Source organism: Nyctereutes procyonoides, unplaced genomic scaffold (assembly GCF_905146905.1).
Source record: "Nyctereutes procyonoides isolate TBG_1078 unplaced genomic scaffold, NYPRO_anot_genome, whole genome shotgun sequence".
In the NCBI taxonomy this organism is placed as follows: domain Eukaryota; kingdom Metazoa; phylum Chordata; class Mammalia; order Carnivora; family Canidae; genus Nyctereutes; species Nyctereutes procyonoides.
In genome coordinates, this window is record NW_026575046.1 from 47,410,688 (window position 1) to 47,427,406 (window position 16,719).

Here is a 16,719-nt window from a genome sequence, read left to right on the forward strand (position 1 = left end):
TATAACATGAGATATGGTTCCCATATGGCTCAGGCTCTGTGCAGAGCTGCATCTGAATCATGGTCCAGAATCCAGAAAGAAGTACAAAGTAGTTCCAACTCATACTTCCATGGGCTCAAAGAATACTAACCTCTCTCATCCTCCACTCTCCTGTATCTCCTCCTAAGAGTTTCTCATGCCCAAATCTCTTTTGTTTGTTTTTTTTTAAGATTTTATTTTTAAGTAATCTCAAATCCTCTGCTGTAGTCCTTTCTCCCTTTTCTCTGCCTTTCTCAGCTCTTTACTTATATATCCTTTTAAGTCTTAGGATTTTCTCTAGCAATTGGCCATACTCTGCATCTCAAAAGATCCAAGAACTGGACTGGTGAAGACGCTTCTCCAGTTGGGGGTGGGGAACAGTTAGTTCCCATTCACATAGTAGTTTCACTGATTTCTCCAAGATAATTAGGGGAATCCTTAAAAATCCTCCAGTACCCAGGGGCTCCAGGGCAGGGGCATCCTCAGTCAAGATGTAGCTTGTTTAGAACTAATTTCCAGGCTCACTTCCAGTCTAATCGAGGTCAATGCATTTCTTGTAAATCATTTGGTTTCTTCACAGGCCAGAACAGTCTTAGCAATGTTAAAATTAGGAACTGCACTGCTTGGGGGCACCTGGGTGGCTCAGTGGTTGAGCGTCTGCCTTCGGCTCTGCATTGACTCCTGGGATGGAGTCCTGCATCAGGCTCCTCACAGGGAGCCTGCTTCTCCCTCTGCCTGTCTCTGCCTCTCTTTGTATCTCTCGTGAATTAACACACACACACACACACACACACACAAATTTATATATATATATATATATCTCCACAAAACTGCATTGCCTCTGAAACCGGACCCAGGCATATCCCTCCAAACTCTTAGAGGGATGTTAGCATTGGACTTTGAGCTAGAGCATCCTGTCCTATAGCTTCATTCATTTGGACACTTGGCCCGTTTCCTCGTCTCCAGACAAGGGATACTCACATCTGCCTCACGGGATCTTACACGGGGAAGTATTGTGGGTACGTGGCCCTTTTAAAATCTTGTGTCTGGAGAGATCAACCAGGCTTGGTTCCTGCCCTGCTCATTTGGAAGAGGCTCACTCAGTCCCCCTTAGGCCCCCAGATGACATAAAGATGAGGGATTTCAACTCGAGAGATGTTTACTCAGCAAGGAAAGAGCTATAAAAGCAGTTGAATAAGTCGGGACAGCAGCTACATCTTTTCTCCCCAACAAGGAATACTCAGTTATCCATGGTCTCTGGCACCTGAAGCTTTAACTTTGAGGAAACAATGAACCCTGAACCCGAGCCTTCAGGTGAGTCAAAATCCCGAGGTGGTTCTGCCTGCCTGGAGGCCTGAGAGGCACGAAGTGATGGGGGAAAGGTGAACCGAGCGGCTCTCTGGCTCTCTCACAACCGGCTCGCCCTCCACACCTAGCACAGCCAAGGGCTGCCGTCGCCATTTTGCCGGGTGGGCAGCGCAGGCTCCTGGCGCTGGGCTGGCGGGTCGGAGCGGGAGAGGACGTGGAAGGGTGGGAGGGGGGCAGCGCGCGCCACCAGGGGAGAGCGCGCGTGCGCACAGCGGCGGCGGCGGCGGCGGAGGGGTGGGGCCGGGGTACGAGTGCGCGTGCTCCATGGGAGCCCGCGAAGTACCTGGAGGAGGTGGGGGGCGAGGTAGAAAGGAGTGGAGTTGAAGAGCGCTTGCGCGGCAGGGCGACCGTCAGGGGAGGGGGGCTCCCGAGCACGCGCGCGGAGACGGGACTTGGAAAGCTCTCGCGAGATCTTCGCGGTGCTATATATGTGCGCAGGGAGCCCGCGTCCTTTCCCTGCTGTGATTCCGTCCTGCGCGGCTGTTCTGAGGAGCAGTAGTCGTGTGTCTCCGTCCGCCTTCTCTCCCACCTAAGTGCGTGCCACCGCCCCATGGAAGATTCGATGGACATGGACATGAGCCCCCTGCGGCCCCAGAACTATCTTTTTGGTAAGTGCAGGGGGGTTGGGGTGAGGCCGGGCAGGGCCTGGTGGCTTTGAGGTGGGGGGGGGGGGCGGGAATCCCACTGAGGCCTGGGCTGGGAGGGTAAGCCAGGCAAGCTGGAGGCCTGAGGGAGGGAAGAGAGCCGCCGAGGCCCTGCCCCGTAAGAGATGGGAGGTCGAGAGAGGAGCACGAAGCGGTGAAAGGAGGGGCGGCCTGAAGCCTTGGGCAGGAACGATCCCAGGCCCAGGGCCTGAGGTAACGTAGAACCGACCGGCTGAGGGTGCGGCTTTGCTTGGGGGCACGCGGTAGAGCCACGGGCTTGATTTTCTCTTGAGCTGTGTGGTTTCGTATAGGCTTGGAATTCTTGGCCGGCGTCTTTGATGCAGGGCCCCGGCTTGGTCCTGGAGGTTGAGGGAGTCCGCGGTGTGGGGCGTGGGCTTCCTCTCTGGGGGAAAGGGTATTTAGAGCCTGGCGTTGTCCTTAGGCCTCAAGAGTGCGGGGCTTCAGGGCCGAGTTTCAGCCCCGGTGCCTCGGCCCGTTGCGGGGGGAGGGGAGGCGCGGCCGGGCGTGAGGAGGCCGCAACCGCTGGGAGCACGTGGTTGCCACGTGGTTGGGGGAAGGAGGGGGTGTGGGCCCTACATCCGGGTCTCCCTGGTGGCTTGTCACCACGGAGCGTGGCATCCTGGGGCTTAATTGAAGCTGTTGGGCGGGAAATCTTAACTGAAGAGGCTGGTAGAGCCAAGATTCTGGAAGTCTTTGTTCAGTCCTTAACATCTGTGATGGCAGTTCTCCTTTATAGAGCACTTGTTAAAAAAAAATCTCACATTGATTGGTAGATTTAACCAGCCCACTTTGCACATGACTGACGCTCAGAACTGAAGGCTTGAGGCTTAACGAGGGCTTGTACTCGTAGGTAACTAGTGGGTAGATCTAAACCAAGACCCTTGCCTCTAGAACTGGTGCGTTGATTTTTGGAGGGAGGCTGGGGGAAACCGCCTTCTTGTGGCGTTGAGCAAACCGCTTTTTTGAAAAGATGAGAAATTTGTGTGGGGTTCAGTAAGAGCTGGTACTGTTTTTGGAATCTTCTCCTCCCCTCTCCAGAAAGCAGTTACATACATAGTAGAGAGGCCAGCTTTGGTTTTCAATCTTAGTGAAATTGTCAGAAGCCCTATCTTTGTCAGACTTTGAAGTAAGTGCAAATCCTGCCCCCACGTTTCTTTATATACCATGCTGAGATTTGTTAATTGAGGTAACATTTAGGCATCTATGTACCAGTAACAGTTAGAGGGCAATTAAATGGAGTCCTTTAATTAAAAGGTTATTCTGATGGTACTTGAAACGACTTGCCTATTGATGGGATGGGAGTGGGTAACTTACACCATATGTTAAGGCTTTTATTCCTAGTCCTTTTGAATTGCTAGGGTTTCTGGTCAATTCATACTGTATTTTTGTGTTAATCTTTTCTACGGGAAATATCCCTAGGATATATCTATTCTTAAACATAATTTCTAAGCATAATGTACATCATTTCTGTTAACTTCAAAGATGGAATATTGACCCCATCTAGCAAGTTTTGGGTCTTTTACATCTGTAGTTTATGTCCTGTGAATACAGGCTGTTCTTGTAGGTGTTTGTGTAACCATTCTCATTTCTAAATTGGTCACTTCTCTTTCTTAGGTAGGTAATTAGTCCTTTTTAAAGTTTATCGATATTGTACATTAGACTTAGTTTCAGATACTGCCAGATCCGGATTTACTAGATCTTTGAGCTTGTTTCTATCTAAAAACAACTAGAGTGTAGTTGAAAATGAAATAGTATAGTTGGAAAGTGGAATTTATAAAGCCCTGTATAAATGTTATGTGATGTTTCTAGACATTGCTGTTCAAGAAATCCAGGAAGAGCTACCTCTGCATTGCCTACTGATAGCTAGAATAGTGGGAAACTTGGTCACAAATTAACTGTTACCTTTCGGTTATCCTCACTTAAGTTTCAGTGTCATTTTTCTCTGTTGCTTTTTTCCCTTGATTTACAGGTTGTGAACTAAAGGCTGACAAAGATTACCACTTTAAGGTGGATAATGATGAAAATGAGCACCAGTTATCTTTAAGAACGGTACTGAAACTTTCCAAAATAAACTACTTGACCTTTCTTGATTCCAGCCTATTCCTATTTGTGTGACTTAACATTTTCATAGTAGTATTGTTTATAACTGAGTGTTATAAATACGTGATCATGTACCTGTACTATAAAACTTGGCATCTTTACTTCTCATTTGGTAATGTGAAGTTGAGTCACACTACTGTTCAACTTTCCATATTTGTGTACTTTGCCTCTCTGGCTGCATTAGAAAAAGCCCTTTAGGGCAGTGATAAATCTTTTTTTTTTTTTTTTTTTTTTTTGTCCATAGTGGGGCCTGCAGCCTTACTGCCTGACTTAGAATAGGTGGACAGTAGATGTTAGGTGGTCCATCCTGTGGGTAGCAGATAAAACTATGACATTAAATATATTTGCTGCGTTTGTTCGAATGAAAAATTGATTGGCAAGGCAACCTAAAACTTGAAGACGACATTGTGCACCGATAAGTTTTCTGTTAGTGGTAATAATAGGTTTATAATTGCTTAGTTTTTTCTTAGAAGGCAAATTTTGGGGGGATTGTAAAATAGGAAGTTAATTTAAAGTATTTTTGTTCACAGGTAAGTTTGGGAGCTGGTGCAAAGGATGAATTGCACATTGTTGAAGCAGAGGCAATGAATTATGAAGGCAGTCCAATTAAAGTCACTCTGGCAACTTTGAAAATGTCTGTACAGCCAACGGTAAGGGCACTGAGACTTTTGGATTTTATGTCAGGGTCTAATTCTATTGTATTAAGGTAGGTGTTGTTTAGGTTACACCAAGGACTTAAAAGGGGGAATTTCCTTTGTTTTTTTTGTTTTTTTTTTTAGTAGCAGCTGCATCACTGTGGGGTTGAATGATCAACTCTTGAACATATTGGTTTGCTATTTGTCAGAGGTGCTAAAACAGGTTTGCTGGTTGGTTCATTTGGTTTATGAATTTGCCTGTAATGCCTAACACAAACATTTTTCTAGGTCTCTTATGAACAGGTTTTTATACCAAACATTAACCTTAAAAGTTTATCATTTTTAGGTGTCCCTTGGGGGCTTTGAAATAACACCACCTGTGGTCTTACGGTTGAAGTGTGGTTCCGGTCCTGTGCATATTAGTGGACAGCACTTAGTAGGTATGTTATTAGGTATTATGCTATTTATTCTCTTCTTTGTTCCCAATTTGAACTTTGTAATGTGTGCTAGATCTACTGTCTTTATAATTGTTTAAATGGAGATTATCACTAGAAAAGGTTTCGTTTTGTTTTTTTGAAAACCGAGTAGGAGTCCTGAAAATTCCTTTTTAAAAAATTTCTGTTCCCTATTTGCTTTTTTTCTAGTAGAATCTTCGTTTTTAAATGCTCATTATTGTATGCTATGCCCTTTTTTTCCTGAGTTCTTGCTTATTGGTTGAGTTCTAGTAGTGGCTAATAAATAAACTTGTTCTAGCTGTAGAGGAAGATGCAGAGTCAGAAGATGAAGAAGAAGAGGATGTGAAACTTCTTAGTATATCTGGAAAGCGTTCTGCCCCTGGAAGTGGTAGCAAGGTTCCACAGGTATAGGTTATCTTATCCTGGCCTTTAGTTTTGGTGATTAAGATCAGCACTTGTTCATGGGTACATACATGTACGTATTTTTATATGAACTTTTTTTTTTTTAAGAAAAAAGTAAAACTTGCTGCTGATGAAGACGATGATGACGACGATGATGATGACGACGATGATGAAGAGTAAGTGTGATCTTAGCTTGACAGTTGTATGGAGAGTAGTTTATGAAAATTATAATCATCTTTGAAATTAAGCAATACTTAAAAAGGGTAAATGGTCATTGGCTGTTACTTTGAATTAAATTAGCTGAATTAAAAAATGCTGGCATTTAAGAGCCTTTAAAATGCACCGTGGGACAGCTGGGTAGCTCATAAAATCTTTTAAAAAAAATTTTAAAATGTGGTGTGTTGCAAATTTTCAAAAGAATATGTGGTGCTTCCCAAATGTATTTGACTAGATTACTTTTTTTCCTGAGGAAGATTTAATAAACACGTGATGACAAGTCTGCTGGTAAGATTTTTTACTAAACAGTATATAAGTGATCTGGGTAGAAAGAATCCAAATGGCTTCAGCGACATTTCATTTTGTAAGTTGTCACTTAATGATTTTTTTATCCCACAAAGGATTTTGGCTAAGAGTTTTTTGGTCCTTACTGATAAAATGAGATTCTGAAAGATGGAAGATTTTCATGAAGGGTTTAAGATTTTTTTTTGGAAATGATTTGATAGTTTTATTAAACTTGATCAGGCTAAGGTAAATTTAAATGCATACTACACAATAAAGTGCTGTTTATTTATTCATGAGAGAGAGGCAGATGGGGGGAGAAGCAGGCTCCCCGCTGAGTAGAAAGCCTGACTGGAGGCCCGATCCCAGTGTCCTGCCTGGGATCTTGACCTGAGCAGAAAGCAGATGCTTAACTTACTGAGGCACCCAACTACCCCTTTACTTGTCTTGATATACTGAGTTGTCAGAAAACAAAAAAGCTCTTACAAGTTCCTTTTCAGAAAGAATTCACAAATACTTTCTCCCGTTCTGTGGGTTGTGTTTTCACTTGAGTGTGTAATCCTTTGCACAAAAGTTTTTAGTCATCCAGTGTCATATTAACTTAATTTTTTATGTTTTTAATGATTTATGGAGTCCAGTTTGTTTATTTTGATGCTTGTGTGCTTTTGGTGTTAAAATAAGCCATTGCCAAATCTTCTGAAACCTTTATTATATGTCTTATATTTAAATCTTCGATCCATCTTGAATCCGTTTTTGTATATGGTATGAAGTTGGGGACAAACCTAAATTCTGTGTGTGGATTTCTAGTTGTCCCAGCACCGTTTATTAGACATCTTTCACCATTGGATGACAGTACTGTGTCGTTGAGAATCATTACGATGAATTATGGGTTTGTTTCTGGACTCTTTGGTTTTATTGATAAGTATCCTTAGGTGCTCATAAAACAGTCTTGATTTCTGTTGCTTTGTAATTTTTGTGGGTTTCTTTTGAAAACACTAAGTGCATTCTCCAATTTTGTTACTTTTTCAAGATTGTTTTTGGCTGCTTTTGGGTTCTTTGAATTTTAATACAAATTGTAGAATCAATGTCTACAGAGAACCTGGGACTGTTAGGGGTTGTGATGAATCGTAGATTAATTTGGAGATTTGCCACCTTAGAATATTTCTCCTGATCTGTGAACATGTGTTTCTGTTTAGTTTTTTTAAACCACAACTTCCATTTTTAAGTTTTTTTATCCACTTTAGTTGTAAGAAAAATACAATATTATCTTAACCATTTTTGAAGTGTACAGTTGAGGAGTGTTAATTATATTGTTTAATAGATCCTAAAGTCTTTTCATCTATTAATACTGAAAATTTACTTAACTGAATGAAAACTCCTTTCCACCATTCTCCAACCCTTGGCTACCACCAATCTCCTTTTGGGTTCTATAGAGTAAAAGATTATTTTTGATGCCTCATTAAGTATCAAGTGGGATCATACACTATGTTTGTCTTTTCCATGACTGTCATGTTTGTTAGTATGTTCTCTTTTTTTATTTTTTATTTTTTTTTAATTTTTAATTTTTATTTTTTATGTTAGTATGTTCTCAAGGTTCTTCCATGTGACAGGATTTCCTTTAAAACTGAATATTCTAGGGGCATCCCAAGTGGCTCAGTCTATTGTGTCCGACTCTTGATTTCACCTTAGGTTATGATCCTCAGAGTCCTGTGATAGAACCCTGCGTCAGGCTCTTTGCTCAGCGGAGGAAATCTCCTTGGGAGTCTCTCATTCTAAAATCTTTTTTAAAAATCGCAATATTCTAATAACTATCCAAAAATACTGAATATTTCCTTAAATATATAAATGATAGTTTTCTTAGCATTTGTTAGTAGATATTTAGGTTGCTTCCACCTCTTGGAAATTGTGAATAGTGTTGTGAAGATGAACATGCAAATAGCTCTTTGAGACCCTTGCTTCCAATTCTTTTTGTCAATCCTCAAGAGTTTGAAATTCTTAACATCTTGATTGACTAAACTTGGAGTTCCATCCAATTTTTACATAGGCTTATGAGTGCATTGGATCAGTAATAGTGACTCCTTGTGAGGAAAAATTAGGGACACAAATCATGAGATTTCTAACTCTGGGAAACAGGGTTGTAGAAGAGAAGATGGGTGGGGGGATAGGGTAATTGGGTGATGGGCACTTGATGGGATGAGCACTGAGTGTTCCATGTTGGCAAATCGAACTTAAATTAAAAATTTTTTAAAAATAATGACTCATTTCATTTGTAGTGATGATGATGATGATTTTGATGATGAGGAAGCTGAAGAAAAGGCTCCAGTAAAGAAAGTAAGTACAGCACAATGGTACAAGGCTGGCAGAAATAGCTAGTAACAGAAATGGAAATTTTTTAGTGCTTTGTTTTGTAGTTAATGAAAGCTGGTTTGGGAGGAGTTGTTGATCTTGTACTTAAATTAGTCCTGAATAGGGTTTTCATCTTAAAAACTTTCCTAATAGTGATCTATTTTCTTTATCCTTGTGGTCTTCTCCCACTTTCATAGCCCTTAATACCTTTTGTCAGAATGATTGTTTTGTCTTACCCTGCCTGCTTTTGTTTAAGTGGTTTGGGGCTGTTTTACTTGGACTCATATGTCTGTTATGTGTAGGAGAGCATTGATTAAGATAATTTCTAATTGCAGTCTATACGAGATACTCCAGCCAAAAATGCACAAAAATCAAACCAGAATGGAAAAGACTCAAAACCATCAACACCAAGAACAAAAGTAAGTGGCATACACATAAACCACAACCTTAACTGTGAAGTAGTTAGAAGTTTTAATTGATATCTTAAAGTGCTAAAGTGTGCTTGTTGGTGTGCTCGCTTCGGTGGCATATATACTAAAATTGGAACAATACAGAGAAGATTAGCATGGTGCCTGTGCAAGGATGATATGCAAATTCATGAAGCAGTCCATATTTTTGAAGGACAATCATACGGTTTCGCTCATATGAGGAATATAAAAAATAATGAAAGGGATTATAGGGGAAAGGAGAGAAAGTAAGTGGGAAATATCACGGTCACAAAACATGAAACTCCTAACTTTGGGGAACTACCAAGGACTTGGTGACAGGCACTGAGGGGGGGCACTTGAGGGGATACGCACTGGGTATTATTATACTATATGTTGGTAAATCAAGCTCCAATAAAAAATACATATATAAAACATTGTGTTTGTTGGTGGAGGATCCATCCTCTAGTGGAGGATGCCAACAAAAATTTTTTTATTGCACTATAAACAGTTGTGTCCTGTAAGGAGTTTTTTAAAGTATTTTATGGCATAGAGTTTTCTCAACTCTGGCTGTGTACTAGAATCTAACAACTTAAAAGAGCCACAGTACCCCAGCTTGGAGATTATTAGAAGCTATGGGATGGGCCTAAGGCCTGTCAAGGTACATTTACTTGCTTCATTCTTGGGGCCTTCTGGTTTCAATTTTGATGGTGTACAAGTGTAGAACTGATCTGATCTGATGTTGAATATAAAAAGCAAGTTCAAACTATTCTTGTTTTTATTCAGGAATGATATATTAAGAATAAGAAACAATTGTTGAGATGTTTATTTAAAACAACTGAACTCTTTTTTACAAGGAAGGATTGTAAATAAGAATAATTTTCTTGAGAAAATCCAGGTAGGTAGGATGGGTCGTAAGAGACACCCCTTTATGTCCTTTTGAAACTTAATCTTTTTTTTTTTCAGGGTCAAGAATCTTTCAAAAAACAGGAAAAGACTCCCAAAACACCGAAAGGACCTAGTTCTGTAGAAGACATTAAAGCAAAAATGCAAGCAAGTATAGAAAAAGTGAGTATAAAAGGATCTTAAAACCTAGATGGGTTTTCTTATTCCCTCTTTTTTTTTTTTTTTTTTAAGATTTTATTTATTCTTGAGAGACAGAGGCAGTCACAGGCAGAAGGAAGAACAGGCTCCATGCAGGGAGCCAGCCCGATGTGGGACTGTATCCTGGGATCACACCCTGAGCCGAAGCAAACACTCAACCACTGAGCCACCCAGGCGTCCTGTCCCTCCTCTTTTAGAGTAATACCATTGTGATGGCTTTGGAACTAGATTGTTCCTTACTTTTTTAATCTTGATATACCTGCCCCTTTTGTACTATGCTTTTCCTTTTTTAGAAACATTGTTTTTTGCATTCATTTCTCACCTTGACATTTTTGTGTGTGTGTGTGTACTTGAAGTTACATATATATACTTTTTTTTTTATATAAAAGAAAGACCAGTAAGTTGGTTTTAAGATTCATTCTGACCTTAGATGTTAAAAGGAGTTCAATGAGAGTGGTTTTTTTTTTTAAGTTGTAAGATGCTATAGAACCAGCAGAGGGCGTTTGAGTCTTCTATAAATTTACAGGCTGTGGAAATTGCTTGGTTGCTGATGGGTTAGTTACAATAATTATTCATGACTGATTTTAGTCAAACATTTTCCAACAAATTTGAATCTTTATTTGTCCCCCCCCCCTTTTTTTTAAGATTTATTTATTTATTTATGATAGAAAGAGAGGCAGAGAGGCAGCGACACAGGAGGAGGGAGAAGCAGGCTCCATGCCGGGAGCCTGACGTGGGACTCGATTCTGGGACTCCAGGATCACGCCCTGGGCCAAAGGCAGGCGCTAAACCGCTGAGCCACCCAGGGATCCCTTTATTTGCTCTTTATTCCAAGATATTACCAGTTATATATGGTAATATCTTGAATCTCTGAATGCTTATATTTAGTTGCCATTTTGTCTTAAATAATGGAAATGTGAGAAGAAATTAGCTCTCTTCCTGCTACTTACTTGATTGAGAAACTAAACTTACTAAACCTAGTAAACTTGGACTTCAGAGTAAAGGTGGGATGGTGAGGAAAAGTTGCTGACTCTTTGTTTCCCCATGTTTTTCCTTTGCTTTATAAGTTTACCTGGTTTCAGTAAATTTTTTTTGTGCAGTGATGAGTCAGTTGGGAAACTTTTAGAACCAAAATGTGTTTGTTGGTTTTTGCTTTAGTACTACTGTATACCTTTCTAGCTTCTGGTATCACTGTTTTATTTTTATCCCTTGCATACAATGCTAAAATGACATTTTTTAGATCCCCCCCCCCCATTTTAATATGGTCCTATCTCCTTGGTTTAATTACAGGCGAATTGAACAGTCCTGGGCACTACTGGTAAAATAAACCCAAAGCTGGGGAGAGAGGAAAAGGAGAGACAAATATAGTCCATACTGACTGTCATCAACAATCCAGACTGAAGTCTCAAATCCCTTTCCTGTTTTGCCACCCACCCACACCCCCTTCCAGGCTGGAAGCAATCTCATTCTTGATCTCCTAAAGCACTTTTCTTTTGACTGCTGTGATTCAGTGACCCTTTACACTTTGCTTTCTATGATTTGCGCATTTGCTTTACCTCTTTGGCCATGTTTTAATTGCCTTTGTGTCTCCCTAGCTGCTCAATAAATATTTGAATGAATCAAATAAGAATGTATGTGACGATAATTTAAAAATGGAATTTACAGTGAGGTTTATTTTCTAGATTACAGTGGCAATTTAAGGATCTTAACCATACTTCTGATCTTAACCTATTTTGTGCCTTGATTCCTTTGGCATTCTGAAACCTTGATCTTGTTAAAATGCATAGAAGATTTAGGTTACAAGGAAAATTAAAATTTAGTTACAAAAAGAGGAAACAAAAGGTTTATAATTAGTATTAAGATCATTCAAAAGTAGTGATGAATATGAACACATCAAGATATTTGCAGTAATTGCAGCATTTGAAAGTGTTTGGTGATGAACTATTTTGAAAATGAGTTGTATTAATAATGTTGTGATTTCTTCCCTGTGTCCATAATTGAAGGAGGTGCCAAGTTTTGGTTAGTGAAATGTGGGACTAATTTTTCCCCCCATTCGACTTCATATATGCCCTGAACTGACTGACTCCCAGGTTACGGTTGTGCTGGATCTAGGTTCTTAAGTATTAAGTGATTAAGTAATTTTGATTCTTTGTATATGGTACTCAAAAAGGGGTATAAATTTGTATTTGGTTCTGGGTGCTATATAGTAGAGCAAGCAGTCAAGTTGACATGTTTGAGTTCCTGAAGAGTATCAACTGTAGCTTATGTTCTGTGTTTTTAGAGTGGTTTGAGAGAATTTAAAACTAATGAACTTATTTATAGGAGTACTATGAAAGACCTAGGTCCCCCCCCTTTTTTATTTAAAATCCAGTTAATATATGGTTTATTAGTTTCAGAGGTAGAGCTCAGTGATTAGTCTTAGATAATACCTAGTGCTCATTACATCACGTGCCCTCCTTTTTTTTTTTTTTTAAGATTTTATTTATTCCGAGACACAGGCAGAGGGAGAAGCAGGCTCCATGCAGGGAGCCCGATGTGGGACTCGATCCCGGGTCTCCAGGATCACACGCCAGGCTGCAGGCGACACCAAACTGCTGCGCCACCGGGGCTGCCCTCACGTGCCCTCCTTAATGAAAAACCTAGGTTTTATTTTTTTTATTCTTATTTACTTATTTATTTAAAGATTTTATCTTATTCATGAGAGAGCGAGAGAGGCAGAGACACAGGCAGAGGGAGAAGCAGGCTCCATGCAGGGAGCCCCACATGGGACTCAATCCTGGGACTCCAGGATCACGACCTGAGCTGAAGGCAGCGCTAAACTGCTGAGCCACCCAGGCTGCCCAAGACCTAGTTTTTAAATATTGTTACCAGTAGGTGTTTCTGGGCCTAAAACCAAAGTATTAAAATGAAGAGTTGAAGGGACAAAGAGTGAACCAATGATCCACGTAATAGCATGAAAATCTTTGAGGAGTTTCATAGTATCTCAAAAACAGTATTTCTGTACTTAACATTATTAATGCTTTTGTTTCCTAGGGTGGTTCTCTTCCCAAAGTGGAAGCCAAGTTCATCAATTATGTGAAGAATTGCTTCCGGATGACTGACCAAGAGGTAACTGAATTTTTAGGAGATGTGACTAAATCCTAATTTTTTGTGACTTATTCATGATTTTTAGTTTAAGTGTTGGCTTCTTTTAAAAGGTTCCTAACCACAAATAATACTTCAGATTAAATACCTGGAAACTTGTAAGAATTTGAGAAGATAACACTAGTACATTTTTCTCCGGTTTTTCTATAAAATTATCTCTTGGTTACTGAATTCACTTTACTTTTGGTACTCTGTTGGCAAGGAAGTCATCTGATTTCCTTGCTGCTCCATTTGAGTACTTGTAGTCTGGACTTCTGCTTTCTTTTGAGTTGGCAGAGAAGACCATTTTCTCTGTAGGTCTTACAGGAAGCACATTTTGCTGAAAACAACCTGAGGTATAAAATCTGGAAGCAAGAAGCCAAATTATAGTAAATATTCAAATATTAGCTTGAGTCAGCTGTTGAATTTTATATTTCTTAAATGCTATTTTCTCAATAGAAAAAAAATCATTTACTTTTATGGTCGTATTTATGGTTGCTGACTCAGATTGTAAAGGAAAATGTAAAAACAAGGTAAGGTTGCAAAGGCACCTTTGTATATGTAGAACATTCTGTGTTAAATGGTTTTTGTCAAGAATACCTATAACTTTTTTTCAGTATGAGCTACTTTTCTGCCAGTTACCTAGTACTTACATGACTTAAATGGCAGCACTACTTTGGTCCAGTTTGAAGTGTTTCAGCACTGCTTACTATTATTGGGGAGTTCAGCCTTTATTGATATGGCTGTGAGATGAAATTCAATTTTACACTCTTCTGTAAGAGACTGTTCTGTTCTGTTTGTGTGTATCAAACCCCAAAATGCAAGTGTGAATTCTGTGAAGTTTCTGAACAGTAGACATTTGTTAAACAAAAATCCTTGTGAAACCAGAGTACGCAATTGTTGCAATTGTTCTGTATTGCAAATAGTGGAAAGTAAGATGTGAATCTGCATTTACTAACAAGGAAGTATAAGACAAATGATTTCTCCCAGTTAGTGTCAAAGACCATGGTAAAATAAGATCTGTGGTTAAGAATTTAGGGAAAGATAATCAAAGTTGTGAAGGTATTAGTCTTGCAGCTGAAATGACTGAACTCATTGCTATCAGAAGTATGTTCTGAGTCTAAAACTGAAAGCCTATTTTCAAGTGCAAGGATGAAATACTAAGGAATAGTTCAGTTTACTATTACAGATATTCAAACTGTAAATGCCTCATGTTTTTTTGACATACCCCTACAGATAACAGGTCACAATGTATAAAATTTTTCATTGCTTATGCAGTTTTTCTTGTGAAAACTGCTTATGGGGATTTGGCTAGTAAAAACCAATTTAAAGTGGTTAACTAATAAAATAAATTGAGACTGTCATTTGAAGAATGATTCTTACATGGATGTTAATACTAGCATGAGAACAAGTTACAGATTTCATGTGTTAAAGGACAAAACAAGGATGTTCTTTTTGTCAGTTGACATTTTGAATCCATAGATTTTTATTTTATTTATTTTATTTTTTTTATTTATGATAGTCACACACACAGAGAGAGAGGCAGAGGGAGAAGCAGGCTCCATGCACCGGGAGCCCGACATGGGACTCGATCCCGGGTCTCCAGGATTGCGTCCTGGGCCAAAGGCAGGCGCTAAACCACTGTGCCACCCAGGGTTCCCTGAATCCTTAGATTTTAAGAATGAAGAGCAGATTATGTCTTGGAAGATGGGTGTTAAGTGCTTTAACAAATCAGATAAGAGCAAATCTGAGTAGTTAATCTGGGTTTAAGTAGTTTTTAGTATGTGTTCCATAATCTTAGATAAATGTATTTAACTGTGTGTTCTATATTTTTATGTGCTAAATCTGGCAGCTCTAAAGTATAGGACATTGAGGCAACATTTGGCCAAACTGGCCTCACCTCTTCCATTTTGTTTAAGCTGTTAAATACATACATACTAGTACCTCTGCCTACAAAGATTGACATGTTATGCTTGATTTGAGGTTATTGAAATTAAATTCTGAGTATACATTTCCTTGAAATTAGTTCTTAATTATCTAGAGTGAACCTTTTTGGTGGTAGGATGAAAGATAGATACATTGAACTGTACAAAGAGCTGTGGTTTAATTTATTGGTGTCTATGAAGTGTTGTGGTTCTTTAACCACATTTTTTTTTTTTTTTCCAGGCTATTCAAGATCTCTGGCAGTGGAGGAAGTCTCTTTAAGAAAATAGTTTAAACAGTTTGTTAAAATTTTCCGTCTTCTTTCATTTCTGTAACAGTTGATATCTGGCTGTCCTTTTTATAATGCAGAGTGAGAACTTTCCCTACCGTGTCTGATAAATGTTGTCCAGGTTCCATTGCCAAGAATGTGTTGTCCAAAATGCCTGTTTAGTTTTTAAAGATGGAACTCCACCCTTTGCTTGGTTTTAAGTATGTATGGAATGTTATGATAGGACATAGTAGTAGTGGTGGTCAGACAAATGGAAATGGTGGGGAGACAAAAATATACATGTGAAATAAACTCAGTATTTTAATAAAGTAGCACTGTTTCTCTTTCTATTATTCTTCTTATACTTTGTCAAAGAAATAAATGTACTTAGTTAAAAGTATCAAATTAATACCCTGAAATCCCGAGAAACAGTTCCTGCCCTCCCCCTCCAAATAGTTGTGCTTCTCAGTAGTGCTTCTCTATTTTTCATTTAATGCTTAAAAGTTTCCTACCTCTTGATAACAGTGATAATTATGACCATGCAAGTGTGTTTTCAGATGTTTAGTCAGACCACCTATCCACTTAAACCCAGTTTTTACTGGTAAAATCTGGCATGTTGAAGACCTTGCAGCTGCTTTTCTCAACATGGGCTCTTCATCTGAACCAGAACAGAAAAATGAATTCTGTTGACTGTTTTCTCAATTTGCCCAAAAATAGCACATAATTATCCACAGGGGAAAGATTAATTTATTGCAAGCGGTGGTTACATGAGGACATTCAGGGGCTAATCTTTGGTATCTTTTTATCAATTTTACCACATGCTAATTACAGGACGGTTGTAGTTAGATACTGTTGCTCCTTTTGTTTTACCGTGGTGTCTCCAGTAGTTTGCCAATATATGTAGGAAATATTTTTCTGAGTACTTTTAGTCTGAAAAGTCAGTTTTTGACATCAGAGTTAATTCTGCTAAATCTTTTTCTCAGGATTTTAATTGTGCCTCTTAGTCTCTTGCCATTTTCAGGTGTTCTTTTGTATAGGACCAGTTTTCCTGAGAACTGATTAAGATTGGCCTATTGCTGGTCTTCTGAAATTCTATAATGTGTCTTGTTCTAGGCCCTGGGTAGATTGGGTCTGTTCTCCAGACTCTTCCTGTTAGGGGCCATTATCTCCTGCTTAACTTCTATCTGTTCTTGGGCCTTTGGTTTCATTCTCTTGGATGTTCCTTACCATTCCTTTTTTGTTTAAACTTCTAAGAGAAAAGACTTTAATATCTTCAAATTTGTGTTGGTTTTATTTTTACTGACTTCAAATACTCTTCCTTGGGTGTTTGGGGACGTATTTAATCTCTTTTCACCCTGTGCATTGTTTATGCTTTCTTTTCTTTTTTTA

At 39.3% G+C, this 16,719-nt stretch overlaps 1 protein-coding gene and 1 non-coding gene across 3 annotated transcripts; both read left to right on the plus strand.

The window, feature by feature from the left end:
• Positions 1-1,820: 1,820 nt before the first annotated feature.
• Positions 1,821-15,678, plus strand: NPM1 (nucleophosmin 1). 2 transcript variants are annotated; one of them, XM_055325356.1, is made up of 10 exons: positions 1,821-1,994; positions 4,021-4,100; positions 4,682-4,801; positions 5,133-5,226; positions 5,540-5,646; positions 5,752-5,819; positions 8,415-8,472; positions 8,823-8,906; positions 9,879-9,980; positions 13,050-15,678. In XM_055325356.1, exons 1-10 carry the CDS (start codon positions 1,937-1,939, stop codon positions 13,158-13,160), a joined length of 882 nt encoding a protein of 293 aa, XP_055181331.1. In that variant the 5' UTR covers positions 1,821-1,936; the 3' UTR covers positions 13,161-15,678. The 2 variants fall into 2 exon arrangements, with proteins under 2 accessions (XP_055181331.1, XP_055181332.1); XM_055325357.1 differs by lacking the exon at positions 13,050-15,678 and adding an exon at positions 11,307-13,028 and having other exon boundaries at positions 1,822-1,994.
• LOC129510057 (U6 spliceosomal RNA) lies at positions 8,998-9,104 on the plus strand. Its single transcript, XR_008664499.1, has one exon. It is a non-coding gene; the product is annotated as a U6 spliceosomal RNA (small nuclear RNA).
• Positions 15,679-16,719: the final 1,041 nt, after the last annotated feature.

Bases quoted from the DNA above. Each gene is read 5' to 3' on its own strand.
- NPM1 (XM_055325356.1), top strand. From the start codon at position 1,937: ATGGAAGATTCGATGGACATGGACATGAGCCCCCTGCGGCCCCAGAAC. The intron at 8,473-8,822 runs GTAAGTACAGCA...TTCTAATTGCAG, and splicing joins AAAAGGCTCCAGTAAAGAAA to TCTATACGAGATACTCCAGC. The intron at 9,981-13,049 runs GTGAGTATAAAA...TTTGTTTCCTAG, and splicing joins TGCAAGCAAGTATAGAAAAA to GGTGGTTCTCTTCCCAAAGT.